Raw genomic sequence first — 14,197 nt, 5'->3', positions numbered from 1 at the left:
GGTCAGAATGAGGTCAATGGTAGTCTGAGTTGATTCACATACACGTGTGGGTTGGGTGATTAGCTGGCTGAGGCCATGCAGATCACAAAACCTACTGAAGGCCTTGAAGACGGGTGCATCTTTTCGTTGCATATCCGTGTTCCAGTCTCCAATAAGAATTTTGTCTACATCCTCAACTCCAGCTAAACACCCACATCCCACACCCAGACACTGTTTTGATTGATTGATTGATTGAAAACTTTATTAACAGATTGCAGAATGGGTACAGTACAGTACAGCTCAATACATACAATTGTTAAGGGGATGCAGACCTGAGAAAGACGTTTGTCTTGTTTACATCAGGGTCCCCCATTTTCAATTAATCATAACTATATCACACACATGACATACAGATAGACAGTACTGCTACATCTATAGGAATGTAGGAACATGAATATGGGACATGTGGAGAGGGAGGGGGGCCGAGGTGTTGTAGTTGTGGTGAGGACCATAGTGTAGCGTTTAGGGGTTGTGTGAGCCGTGAGGTGATGAAAAGAGGTAGTGGTTCAAAAGGTGAGGAGGAGGGAAGGTAGGATGTGTGGGTGTGTATCTGTTAGTGGCTTGATGTCATGGAAGTTGTTGTTTGGGCAGTAAATGCCCGTGTTTTCTGTTTCCTCCTGAGTAATTTTAACCCTCGCGTTAAATGAGGTCATATTGAATCTCATAAATAGGCCCAATACACATGATTATGAATTAATATTATTGTAACAAATTGAACATGGAAATCCAGTGAAGCCGTGCGCGCCGTGCGCGCCTATATGCGCAAATAATGAGCAGGTTTGACACGCATCGCTGTTGCGCCGGTCCTTTGCGCACGCGCAGAAGGTAATGCACCGTGCATGTTTACATGTTGCAGCTTCGTGTGTCACGGTCCACTCCAGCAGATCAATATATTCCACTGGGTTGTTTGTTGACATGCAACACTGTAAACACTGTAAACACGCCGCTCGTCTGGTCTCTCTTCTCCTGCCCACTCAGCCACAACAACGTTACTGCTGGAAGCCAAACATGCCCAAGAAAGACAAAACGGTATGGCTGAACTGAAGTACTCCGATACCACCATGAATGAATGAATGAATGAAAACTTTATTTAACAGATTGCAGAATGGGTACAATACAGTACGGCTCAATAAACACAATTGTTAAGGGGATGCAGACCTGAGAAAGACGTTTGTCTTGTTTACATCAGGGTCCCCCATTTTCAATTCATATAGACATTTATGACATACACAACATACATGACATTTATGGCATAGGGACATATAGGTATTTAGTACTGATACATTTGTGACATAACGGTATTCAAATATACAGTACTGTTACCCCTAGATCCTGACAGAGTATATACATATGATGGGGAGGGGACTGTACATTAGGAGGGGGTGGGTGGGTGGGAGGGAAATATACATACGGCGGGGAGGGAATATATACATGCGGTGGTGAGGAGACTGTCTATTAGGAGGTGGTGGGGGTTTTGGGCATTTACGGTGGCCAGTTTCGAATTGCAGCCTCCCGTAGGTGCTCTTTAAGAGCGGTTTTGAATGTGGGCAGGGATTCACATTCCTTTCCAGCTTTGGGTAGGGCGTTCCACATTGTTGTGGCATAATTGCGAAACGTGTTTAGTCCCTTGTTTGAGCCGAATCTGGGTTTAACATGATTTGTTGAGCTTCCTCTGGTGTAGTGGTTGTGGTATTCACTGACCTTTGGGAAGTATTTTGACATGTACATGGGCACCCCGGTCGTATAGTGTATCTTGTAGACCAGGCCCATTGCAAGTTGCTGTACTCTGTCGTCTACTCTAAGCCATCCTAGGTTGGCAAAGTGGGCAGGGGTGAGGTGGGTTCTGGGGTTCAGGTCAAGCAGTAGTCTGACCAGTTTGTTTTGTGATGTTTGTAATTTTGTTTTAAGCGCCTTTGAGGTGCTTTGGTACCATGAGGTGCACGCATAGTCATAGTACCCTTGAATGAGTGCTCCTGCCAGAGTCTTCAGGGTATTCTTGTTTACCAGAGAGGAGATCCGGTACAAGAATCTAGTTCGTTGGTTGACTTTTTTTATTACATTGGATGCCATTTTGTCACAGGAAAGATTTGCCTCTAGGATGGAACCCAGGTAGGTAATTTCGTCTTTCCTTGTGACAATATTATCACCCACTGTAACTGAGAATCCGTCGGTCTTGCTGAGTTTGTTATTTGAACCGAAGAGAATGGACTCTGTTTTGCCCATGTGTAATGATAGTTTGTTATCAGCGAGCCATATGCAGATTTTGCCTAGTTCCGTGCTGAGGGTTTTTTCAACCTGCAATTTGTTCTTGTCAGAGACCAGCAGGGCTGAGTCGTCCGCAAACAGGAACAAGTTGCAGTCACAGGCTGACGACATGTCATTGGAAGAGTAGCGGTCCTAGTATGCTTCCTTGTGGAACACCACAGCTCACTGTGAGGGGGGGGGATAGAGTACCGTTTACCTCCACCATCTGTTCTCTCCCCTCCAGGTAGGATTGCATCCAGCTCACTGATAAGCTATCAAAACCAATTGCTTTTAGCTTGTCCATTAGAATGGAGTGATTGACAGTGTCGAAGGCCTTTTGTAGGTCCAGCATGACCATGCCGCAGTATTTGCCCGCGTCCACCTCTTGTTTGATGTGGTCGCTCAAATAGAGGAGGCATGTGTCAGTGGAGTGGGACGTTCTGAAGCCAGATTGGAATTCGTAGATTAGATTTTTTTCCGTCAAGTACTTTTCGACCTGTTCGTATACTATTTTCTCCATGACTTTCGAGATGGAGGTAAGAATAGAAACAGGGCGGTAGTTGCCTGGGTCTAATTTGCTGCCCTTTTTGTGTAGAGGGGTCACTCTCGCAATTTTGAAGTCCTTGGGGACTTGCCCCTGTTTTATAGAGGTTTATTATGTGTGTGATGACTGATTGATTGATTGAATTGATTGATTGATTGACATTTGTATTAACAGATTGCAGAATGGGTACAATACACTATGGCTCAATACACACAATTGTTAAGGGGATGCAGACCAGAGAAATACTTTCGTCTTGTTTACGTCACATCAGGGTCCCCCATTTTCAATTCATCATGACACATACATGACTACAGATAGACAGTACTGCTACATCTATACATTTATGACATACCAGATATACAAATATACAGTACTGTTTGTGTTTGTGAGTCTAAAAGGAGAGTATATACATTTGAGGGGGAAGAAACTGTACATTGGAGGAGGTTGGGTAGGTGGTGGTGGGGGGGGGGGGGGTGTATTTTTGGTAAATACAAACCTAATCAATGGCGTCTTATTTGTATGATTCGCAGGTTAAAAGTGGACAGAAAACTAAAGTGAGTACGGAGGTGTCTCCTCGTCCTGCGGGGCCGGTGGTTCGAGACCGGGGTGGAGATGTTACTATAGCAGTGCACGCCAAGCCTGGCTCCAAACACAACGCCATCACAGGTGCTGTGTTTATTATGGGGTGGTCTTCTGAGAAGAAACTGACTGTATATCGTATTGTTAGTGTGAATGAATGAATGAAAAGTTTATTTAACAGATTGCAGAATGGGTACAATACAGTACGGCTCAATACATACAAGTGTTAAGGGGATGCAGACCAGAGAAAGACTTTCGTCTTGTTTACATCAGGGTCCCCCATTTTCAATTCATAGTGACATATATGACATAGGGATATACATGACATACAGGTTACATTTGTGACATGTACGATATACAGTATGTGTGCATCTCTGTTTAGACAATTCCTTATTAGAGCTGAATACATTTATTAAAATTCAATATCCATTAAATATTGCATGCAATATTGTAAAAAAAAAAATTGGTGCTGCAGAGATGTCCCAGCCTACAATCATATTCTAAATACTTAAAGGAACACGCCAACATTATAGGAAATACACTTACCGTCTTCTCCAGAATCAGACACAAATATAGATACCAATTTCCTCTCTGTGTTCAGTAGAAAGCTATCGTAGCTTAATACAAATGAATGCTAGTGGATAGGGACCAGCTAGCCTAGCTGTTGGCCTAAAACACCTCTCTAGTGGATAGGGACCAGCTAGCCTAGCTGTTGGCCTAAAACACCTCTCTAGTGGATAGGGACCAGCTAGCCTAGCTGTTGGCCTAAAACACCTCTCTAGTGGATAGGGACCAGCTAGCCTAGCTGTTGGCCTAAAACACCTCTCTAGTGGATAGGGACCAGCTAGCCTAGCTGTTGGCCTAAAACACCTCTCTAGTGGATAGGGACCAGCTAGCCTAGCTGTTGGCCTAAAACACCTCTCTAGTGGATAGGGACCAGCTAGCCTAGCTGTTGGCCTAAAACACCTCTCTAGTGGATAGGGACCAGCTAGCCTAGCTGTTGGCCTAAAACACCTCTCTAGTGGATACGGACCAGCTAGCCTAGCTGTTGGCCTAAAACACCTCTCTAGTGGATAGGGACCAGCTAGCCTAGCTGTTGGCCTAAAACACCTCTCTAGTGGATAGGGACCAGCTAGCCTAGCTGTTGGCCTAAAACACCTCTCTAGTGGATAGGGACCAGCTAGCCTAGCTGTTGGCCTAAAACACCTCTATAGTGGATAGGGACCAGCTAGCCTAGCTGTTGGCCTAAAACACCTCTCTAGTGGATAGGGACCAGCTAGCCTAGCTGTTGGCCTAAAACACCTCTCTAGTGGATAGGGACCAGCTAGCCTAGCTGTTGGCCTAAAACACCTCTCTAGTGGATAGGGACCAGCTAGCCTAGCTGTTGGCCTAAAACACCTCTCTAGTGGATAGGGACCAACTAGCCTAGCTGTTGGCCTAAAACACCTCTCTAGTGGATAGGGACCAGCTAGCCTAGCTGTTGGCCTAAAACACCTCTCTAGTGGATAGGGACCAGCTAGCCTAGCTGTTGGCCTAAAACACCTCTCTAGTGGATAGGGACCAGCTAGCCTAGCTGTTGGCCTAAAACACCTCTCTAGTGGATAGGGACCAGCTAGCCTAGCTGTTGGCCTAAAACACCTCTATAGTGGATAGGGACCAGCTAGCCTAGCTGTTGGCCTAAAACACCTCTCTAGTGGATAGGGACCAGCTAGCCTAGCTGTTGGCCTAAAACACCTCTCTAGTGGATAGGGACCAGCTAGCCTAGCTGTTGGCCTAAAACACCTCTCTAGTGGATAGGGACCAGCTAGCCTAGCTGTTGGCCTAAAACACCTCTCTAGTGGATATGGACCAGCTAGCCTAGCTGTTGGCCTAAAACACCTCTCTAGTGGATAGGGACCAGCTAGCCTAGCTGTTGGCCTAAAACACCTCTATAGTGGATAGGGACCAGCTAGCCTAGCTGTTGGCCTAAAACACCTCTCTAGTGGATAGGGACCAGCTAGCCTAGCTGTTGGCCTAAAACACCTCTCTAGTGGATAGGGACCAGCTAGCCTAGCTGTTGGCCTAAAACACCTCTCTAGTGGATAGGGACCAGCTAGCCTAGCTGTTGGCCTAAAACACCTCTCTAGTGGATAGGGACCAGCTAGCCTAGCTGTTGGCCTAAAACACCTCTCTAGTGGATACGGACCAGCTAGCCTAGCTGTTGGCCTAAAACACCTCTCTAGTGGATAGGGACCAGCTAGCCTAGCTGTTGGCCTAAAACACCTCTCTAGTGGATAGGGACCAGCTAGCCTAGCTGTTGGCCTAAAACACCTCTCTAGTGGATACGGACCAGCTAGCCTAGCTGTTGGCCTAAAACACCTCTAGTGGATAGGGACCAGCTAGCCTAGCTGTTGGCCTAAAACACCTCTCTAGTGGATAGGGACCAGCTAGCCTAGCTGTTGGCCTAAAACACCTCTCTAGTGGATAGGGACCAGCTAGCCTAGCTGTTGGCCTAAAACACCTCTCTAGTGGATAGGGACCAGCTAGCCTAGCTGTTGGCCTAAAACACCTCTCTAGTGGATAGGGACCAGCTAGCCTAGCTGTTGGCCTAAAACACCTCTAGTGGATAGGGACCAGCTAGCCTAGCTGTTGGCCTAAAACACCTCTCTAGTGGATAGGGACCAGCTAGCCTAGCTGTTGGCCTAAAACACCTCTCTAGTGGATATGGACCAGCTAGCCTAGCTGTTGGCCTAAAACACCTCTCTAGTGGATAGGGACCAGCTAGCCTAGCTGTTGGCCTAAAACACCTCTCTAGTGGATATGGACCAGCTAGCCTAGCTGTTGGCCTAAAACACCTCTCTAGTGGATAGGGACCAGCTAGCCTAGCTGTTGGCCTAAAACACCTCTCTAGTGGATATGGACCAGCTAGCCTAGCTGTTGGCCTAAAACACCTCTCTAGTGGATAGGGACCAGCTAGCCTAGCTGTTGGCCTAAAACACCTCTCTAGTGGATAGGGACCAGCTAGCCTAGCTGTTGGCCTAAAACACCTCTCTAGTGGATAGGGACCAGCTAGCCTAGCTGTTGGCCTAAAACACCTCTATAGTGGATAGGGACCAGCTAGCCTAGCTGTTGGCCTAAAACACCTCTCTAGTGGATACGGACCAGCTAGCCTAGCTGTTGGCCTAAAACACCTCTCTAGTGGATAGGGACCAGCTAGCCTAGCTGTTGGCCTAAAACACCTCTCTAGTGGATAGGGACCAGCTAGCCTAGCTGTTGGCCTAAAACACCTCTCTAGTGGATAGGGACCAGCTAGCCTAGCTGTTGGCCTAAAACACCTCTCTAGTGGATACGGACCAGCTAGCCTAGCTGTTGGCCTAAAACACCTCTCTAGTGGATACGGACCAGCTAGCCTAGCTGTTGGCCTAAAACACCTCTCTAGTGGATAGGGACCAGCTAGCCTAGCTGTTGGCCTAAAACACCTCTCTAGTGGATAGGGACCAGCTAGCCTAGCTGTTGGCCTAAAACACCTCTCTAGTGGATATGGACCAGCTAGCCTAGCTGTTGGCCTAAAACACCTCTCTAGTGGATAGGGACCAGCTAGCCTAGCTGTTGGCCTAAAACACCTCTCTAGTGGATATGGACCAGCTAGCCTAGCTGTTGGCCTAAAACACCTCTCTAGTGGATACGGACCAGCTAGCCTAGCTGTTGGCCTAAAACACCTCTCTAGTGGATACGGACCAGCTAGCCTAGCTGTTAGTCTAAAACACCTCTCTAGTGGATAGGGACCAGCTAGCCTAGCTGTTGGCCTAAAACACCTCTCTAGTGGATACGGACCAGCTAGCCTAGCTGTTGGCCTAAAACACCTCTCTAGTGGATAGGGACCAGCTAGCCTAGCTGTTGGCCTAAAACACCTCTCTAGTGGATAGGGACCAGCTAGCCTAGCTGTTGGCCTAAAACACCTCTCTAGTGGATAGGGACCAGCTAGCCTAGCTGTTGGCCTAAAACACCTCTCTAGTGGATACGGACCAGCTAGCCTAGCTGTTGGCCTAAAACACCTCTCTAGTGGATAGGGACCAGCTAGCCTAGCTGTTGGCCTAAAACACCTCTCTAGTGGATACGGACCAGCTAGCCTAGCTGTTGGCCTAAAACACCTCTCTAGTGGATATGGACCAGCTAGCCTAGCTGTTGGCCTAAAACACCTCTCTAGTGGATAGGGACCAGCTAGCCTAGCTGTTGGCCTAAAACACCTCTCTAGTGGATAGGGACCAGCTAGCCTAGCTGTTGGCCTAAAACACCTCTCTAGTGGATACGGACCAGCTAGCCTAGCTGTTGGCCTAAAACACCTCTCTAGTGGATATGGACCAGCTAGCCTAGCTGTTGGCCTAAAACACCTCTCTAGTGGATAGGGACCAGCTAGCCTAGCTGTTGGCCTAAAACACCTCTCTAGTGGATATGGACCAGCTAGCCTAGCTGTTGGCCTAAAACACCTCTCTAGTGGATAGGGACCAGCTAGCCTATCTGTTGGCCTAAAACACCTCTCTAGTGGATAGGGACCAGCTAGCCTAGCTGTTGGCCTAAAACACCTCTCTAGTGGATAGGGACCAGCTAGCCTAGCTGTTGGCCTAAAACACCTCTCTAGTGGATAGGGACCAGCTAGCCTAGCTGTTGGCCTAAAACACCTCTCTAGTGGATAGGGACCAGCTAGCCTAGCTGTTGGCCTAAAACACCTCTCTAGTGGATAGGGACCAGCTAGCCTAGCTGTTGGCCTAAAACACCTCTCTAGTGGATAGGGACCAGCTAGCCTAGCTGTTGGCCTAAAACACCTCTCGAGTGGATAGGGACCAGCTAGCCTACCTGTTGGCCTAAAACACCTCTCTAGTGGATAGGGACCAGCTAGCCTAGCTGTTGGCCTAAAACACCTCTCTAGTGGATAGGGACCAGCTAGCCTAGCTGTTGGCCTAAAACACCTCTCTAGTGGATAGGGACCAGCTAGCCTAGCTGTTGGCCTAAAACACCTCTCTAGTGGATAGGGACCAGCTAGCCTAGCTGTTGGCCTAAAACACCTCTCTAGTGGATAGGGACCAGCTAGCCTAGCTGTTGGCCTAAAACACCTCTCTAGTGGATAGGGACCAGCTAGCCTAGCTGTTGGCCTAAAACACCTCTCTAGTGGATAGGGACCAGCTAGCCTAGCTGTTGGCCTAAAACACCTCTCTAGTGGATAGGGACCAGCTAGCCTAGCTGTTGGCCTAAAACACCTCTCTAGTGGATAGGGACCAGCTAGCCTAGCTGTTGGCCTAAAACACCTCTCTAGTGGATAGGGACCAGCTAGCCTAGCTGTTGGCCTAAAACACCTCTCTAGTGGATAGGGACCAGCTAGCCTAGCTGTTGGCCTAAAACACCTGTTACGTGCCCCCGTGGGGAGACGCAACACTAGGCCACAGACAGGATAGGTGAGGATGCAGTGACACAAAACACCATAGACGGGTTGTAAAATAACAATATTTATTTTACACAAGTGAGGATCAGCAACACAGAGAGCAAAGAGGACCTACCAGTGAGCACCAAATAATATCAAAATCAAACAAAGCCCCCCCCCCCTTTACAGGCGCGGACGCCCCAAAGTACAGGAGGTGGTGCTCACTCTAAGCTGGTGTCTTTAACAGTGGTTCTCCTACGTGATGCAGGTGTAGACCCCAGGGTATCTTCACTGCCCTCAATGTCCCTGTGTGCGAAACAAAAGGTTAATATATAAGAAAAACAATCACCATAAGCTGGGTGACGAGAAATACATAAATACAGAAACAGGTTATGGGTAAAACAGAAATGTACAACAGGCAGGATCACAAAACGGTACAATACTATAGGGAATTGCTAGAAAACCAGAGCCTTGACCAGCTCTCACACAAACAACAGCTCCACAGAGCTTTCTACTAGCTCATGCACCAAAACATGAGCTCAACAGAGCTTTAACTAGCTCATGCACCAATCATGAGCTCAACAGAGCTTTAACTAGCTCATGCACTAAACATGGGCTCAACAGAGCTTTAACTAGCTCATACACAACAACAACAATGAGAGCTCTACCACAACACCACCAGATATAATTACCCACATACACCGACAGAGCTCTAGCTAACAATGCATACACAGGGATTATATGAAGGGATGTGGAGGCCAATTAGGCTGATGAGCCTCAGCTGTGGTTGCTGCTGCTTCTTCTGTTGGCTGGAGTGAAATGGTGATTGACCCTGAGAGGTAGATAGATTATATAGGAGGGAGACAAGAAAACACTACAACCTGCCTAATAATAATAACCCACACAATATAATATTACATGCATACATAATACATAATGAAATAAGGAATGAAATAAGGACAGAGTCCGTAACACTTCCCCCCCCAAGGAGTCAGCCCATGGCCGACGAACACACACTCCATCAGTCACCATAGAACAAATAAAACAAACACCCAACCATCCCGAATAGCAAAACACCTGTTCCAACAGGCTACCCCCGAGAAAGGGCATCGGCAAACACATTCTCTGTGCCCTTCTTGTGCCGGACCACCACGTTATACCCCTGCATAAGCAGAGACCACCGCATCAACCGCTGGTTGTGGTTATACATGCGGTGCAAAAAAACAAGCGGGTTGTGGTCTGTGTGGACCACCACAGGCTCCACACTCGATCCCACATAGACCTCAAAAAATTGGAGCGCCAGCAGCAATGCCAACGTCTCCTGCTCTATTGTTGAGTAGCGTGTTTGGCTGCCACTAAACTTCTTTGAGAAGTAGCCCACAGGATGGACCAAACCCTCGGAATCCACCTGCGTCAGAACCGCACCAGCACCCACACAACTCGCATCAACCTCAATAGAAAAAGGTTTACTGAAATCAGGAGCATTTAGAACCGGAGCACTACATAAAAGGGCCTTACAGCTCTCAAAAGCCGCTTGACACCTGGCCGTCCACTGGTATGGTACCAAGGGACTGATTAGGTCAGTCAGAGGGGCTGCAACCAAGGAAAAATTCTTACAGAACCCCCTGTAGTAACCGGTCATCCCAAGAAAACGACGTAGCTCTCGTCGTGTGGTCGGTACTGGAAACATGGTTATGGCCTCTATTTTGGCTCCTAGAGGACGCACCTTACCACCGCCCACCTGTTTCCCCAGGTAGGTCACTGTCGCTTTACCGAACTCGCATTTTGCCAAGTTCAGTGTCAGAGAAGCGTCTGCCAACCGCTGGAATACGGTTCTCAATGAGCTCACATGAGCAGACCAACTCACTGAATGCACCACCACATCGTCCAGATATGCTGTGCAGTTGGGCACATCCCCCAACACTATGTTGACCAGTCTCTGAAACGTAGCCGGTGCGTTACGCATCCCGAACGCCATCACAGAATACTGCAGGAAAGCATCGGGCGTAGCAAACACAGATATTTCAGAGGCCCTTGGCGAGAGTGGCACCTGCCAGTACCCTTTTAAAAGATCCAATTTCGTCACATACCGGGCTGACCCAATGGTATCTACACAATCGTCGATGCGCGGCATAGGAAAAGAATCAGGAATGGTTACTGCATTTACCTTTCGATAATCAGTGCAAAACCGATGAGTGGTGTCTGGTTTCGGAACCAGCAGGCATGGTGAGCTCCATGGGCTCAAACTGTGATGAGCCAATTCATGCTCCAGTAAATATGCCACCTCCTGTTTCATTATTTCCCTCTTTACCGCATTTACCCTATAAGTTTCAAGTTCAAGTTTCAAGTTTCTTTAATAGTTGTCATACAGAAGTACAGAATACTTTTGTACAAAATGCTTCTTACTGTTGCGCTCCAGCTGTTGCGCTCCAGAGACTGTGCATGACAAGATAAGTATGAAATAAAAACATAGTAAAAATTAGAAGTAAAAAAAGAGGTCACAGTGTTCAGTTTAGACATATGTACAATGTTCGTAGACGTAGTTACCATACAATATACAATACTGTGCAGTGTACTAATATACAATACTATATAGTGCAAGGCATAAATGGACGAGGTGCAGTTTAGGTACAATTCACAGTAGGTGTACGAGTTGTAGTGCAAATCCTTTATCAATAAATATAAAGTGTAAGTGTGTTTGTGTGATCTAAAGTGTGGAGAGTGGGTGCTGCAGTGTGTTGTTTGTTTGAGTGAGTGTGTGCGTGTGGGTGTGTGTGCTGTGTGCATTTGATGGTTGTTGCATAGTGATTATTGTTCGTTTAGCGATTATTGTTCGTTTAGCAGCCTGATGGCCTGGGGATAGAAGCTCCTTCTGAGTCTTTCTGTGCTCGCCATAAGACTCCGGTATCGCTTGCCTGACGGCAGCAGTTCAAAGAGGCAGTTGTTCGGGTGGCTCGAGTCGTGGATGCTGTTTGACTGGCCTTGCATTACCGACATCAATGTCGTGTTCCAGAACGGTAGTGCGGGTTGGGACATCCCCAAACAAAATGGGATAACTGTTAATGAGCGCCACCATGTCAGCTTCCTGCTCCTTACCCAAGTGTGGCATCAGGGAGGGAAGGATCAACAACATCTCTGAGTTGCATAAACGAGGAGTCTGCTGCTGGACCTCACAACCATTCAAACCATCCTCATCACTCATTGGCAGAGTAGAAGGAACAGCAACCACAGTCACTGGTACCCCTCTCACTCCTGCTACTGCAGCTCCCACAGCGGCCCCTGGGGGCGTACTTTGTCTCTCCAGCTGCAGGTTGTCCCTGGGAAGATAACGCTTCAACATATTAATGTGACAAACACGGGTTTTCTTTCGCCTGTCAGGCGTCCTGACTACATAGTCAGTATTGCTCAATTTCTTCTCGATAGCATAACCAACTGTGTAGCTAGCACAGACTCCGACAGATCAACTACCTCACCCAACTTACGTGCTTGAGCACGGGTGACTGCACAAACTGTAAACACCTGGGGAAACTGTTGCGCCAACACATCTGGACGCAAAACCTCAGGGCGCTCTAAAACCTCCAAAACGGGCATAACTCTGCTACCCGCGATGTCGTTACCCAACAGGAAAGTGACACCCCGTACCGGTAACGACGGGCGAATGCCCACTTTGAACACCCCCTGTGCTAAACCACAGTTTAAGTGTATCAGATGGAGGGGCACCGACACAAAACCCATCTCGATCCCCTGCACCAACACACTTGAGCCATTTGATGACTCATGATTAAACGGTAGCACGTCCGACAAGATAAAAGACTGCGCTGCCCCAGTATCTCTCAGTATGCGCACCGGACGCTGGTCCAACTCACTACCACTGAGAGAAACCATGCCGTCCAACATAAACGGTTCGTAACTGGGCTCCAGGTCACCACACATTTTCGTGGGGACTACTGACTGTGGAACTATCACCGTCTGCACCAAACCAACCTCCTTTGGCCGACCACTTGGCGTAGACTGTGTGCGTTTATACGCTTGACAGTTCTCTCTAATATGACCCACCCGGTGACAATGATAGCATTCCCGCTCCTCCCTGTAGCGGGGAGATAACAAACGTGGTGGGCTAGTGTGCACTTTAGCTGGAGCCCGAGCAGAGGGATAAAAACCTCTATCCTCCTGTCTTAGTGTACCAAATGACTGTTTATGAGTAAGCACAAACTCATCAGCGAGCACCGCCGCCTGTGCCAACGTCTCAACTTTATGCTCATTGAGATAAGTCACTAAACGGTCATTTAGGCTATTTTTAAACTCCTCCAGTAACATTAATTCAGACAGAGAATCAAAATCAGCTACATCACAAGCCCTGCACCACCGATGAAATAGGGATTCCTTCTCCCGAGCAAACTCCACAAAAGTCCGGCCAGGTAACTTTCTGTGAGTTCTAAACTTTTGCCTGTACGCCTCTGGCACTAACTCATAGGCTCTAAGCACAGCCGTCTTGATTAAGTCATACGACAAACTGTCAGTCAGAGGGAGGGCAGACAGAATTTCCTGGGCTTTTCCCGTTAACTTACATTGCAGTAAGAGAGCCCAGACCTCTTTAGGCCACTTTAAAGACGTAGCCACCCGCTCAAAAGCATTAAAATAGGAGTCTACCTCCGCCTCACGAAATTGAGGTACTAAAGAAATTAGTCTACTCACGTCGTAAGCCCCCACCGCCGTGGAAGAGGGTTGAGTAGGACTCCCAATCTTAGCAGCTTCAAGCTCCAGCTGCTTCATTTTAATCTCAGCGTCCATCCGGTGGTTCTCACTCTCCAACCGGCGGGCTAGAGCCTCAGCCTCAGCCTCCAACTCCATTTTCCTAATAGCTAACCTGTGTTCCCTTTCCTCCTTCTTCTCCTCAAACTGTAACCGTGCCAAACTCAACTGAAGACTGGCCTCTTCAGTACTCCCAATAGGGCAAGGTGAAGCATGTCTGTGCACTGGAGACGTGACACCCGAAAGGGGAGGCTTATCCTCTACCCCGTCTTTAACCGGGTCTACCACCGGAGGTTCCTCGCCCTCCTCCTGCTCCGTGTCCGAGGCCGACTGAGGGGAAGAAATAAAAGACGCCCCTTCACCCATACCGAGCACCTTGTTCCACACCAATATGCGCACCACCTCTTCTCTCAGGTCAGCCTTTGCCAAACTTTTAGAAAGGGCGACCTGAAAATGCGAGGCGATGGCAAATAAGTCTTCCCTCCTACACTGATCCAAACGGTCAACAGAGGGATCACCCAGGAACTCCTCCACCCCAAAAGACGTCATCCCTACCCAGACCAGTGCACACACACACCAAAAACACACCTAACAAATTCGCTTTGACCCTTTGAACCTCCCATACCAGGGCGCAGTTCCTAGGC

General features: G+C 48.1%; 1 protein-coding gene across 1 annotated transcript in view; it reads left to right on the top strand.

The window, feature by feature from the left end:
* Positions 1-962: 962 nt before the first annotated feature.
* Positions 963-14,197, top strand: part of cUnh15orf40 (chromosome Un C15orf40 homolog) — a 28,294-nt gene continuing 15,059 nt past the window's right edge. Inside the window, exons 1-2 of the mRNA XM_084316704.1 lie at positions 963-1,068; positions 3,358-3,493. Of these exons, the coding sequence (XP_084172830.1) occupies positions 1,048-1,068; positions 3,358-3,493 (157 nt within the window). The 5' untranslated portion in view covers positions 963-1,047. The remainder of the gene's footprint in view (positions 1,069-3,357; positions 3,494-14,197) is intronic.

The sequence above is a fragment of the Notolepis coatsorum genome (genome assembly GCF_963971535.1).
Source record: "Notolepis coatsorum genome assembly, chromosome: 6".
Lineage (NCBI taxonomy): Eukaryota > Metazoa > Chordata > Actinopteri > Aulopiformes > Paralepididae > Notolepis > Notolepis coatsorum.
The sequence above is the reverse complement of the archived record's forward strand: the minus strand, read 5'-3'. Positions and strand labels throughout refer to the sequence as shown.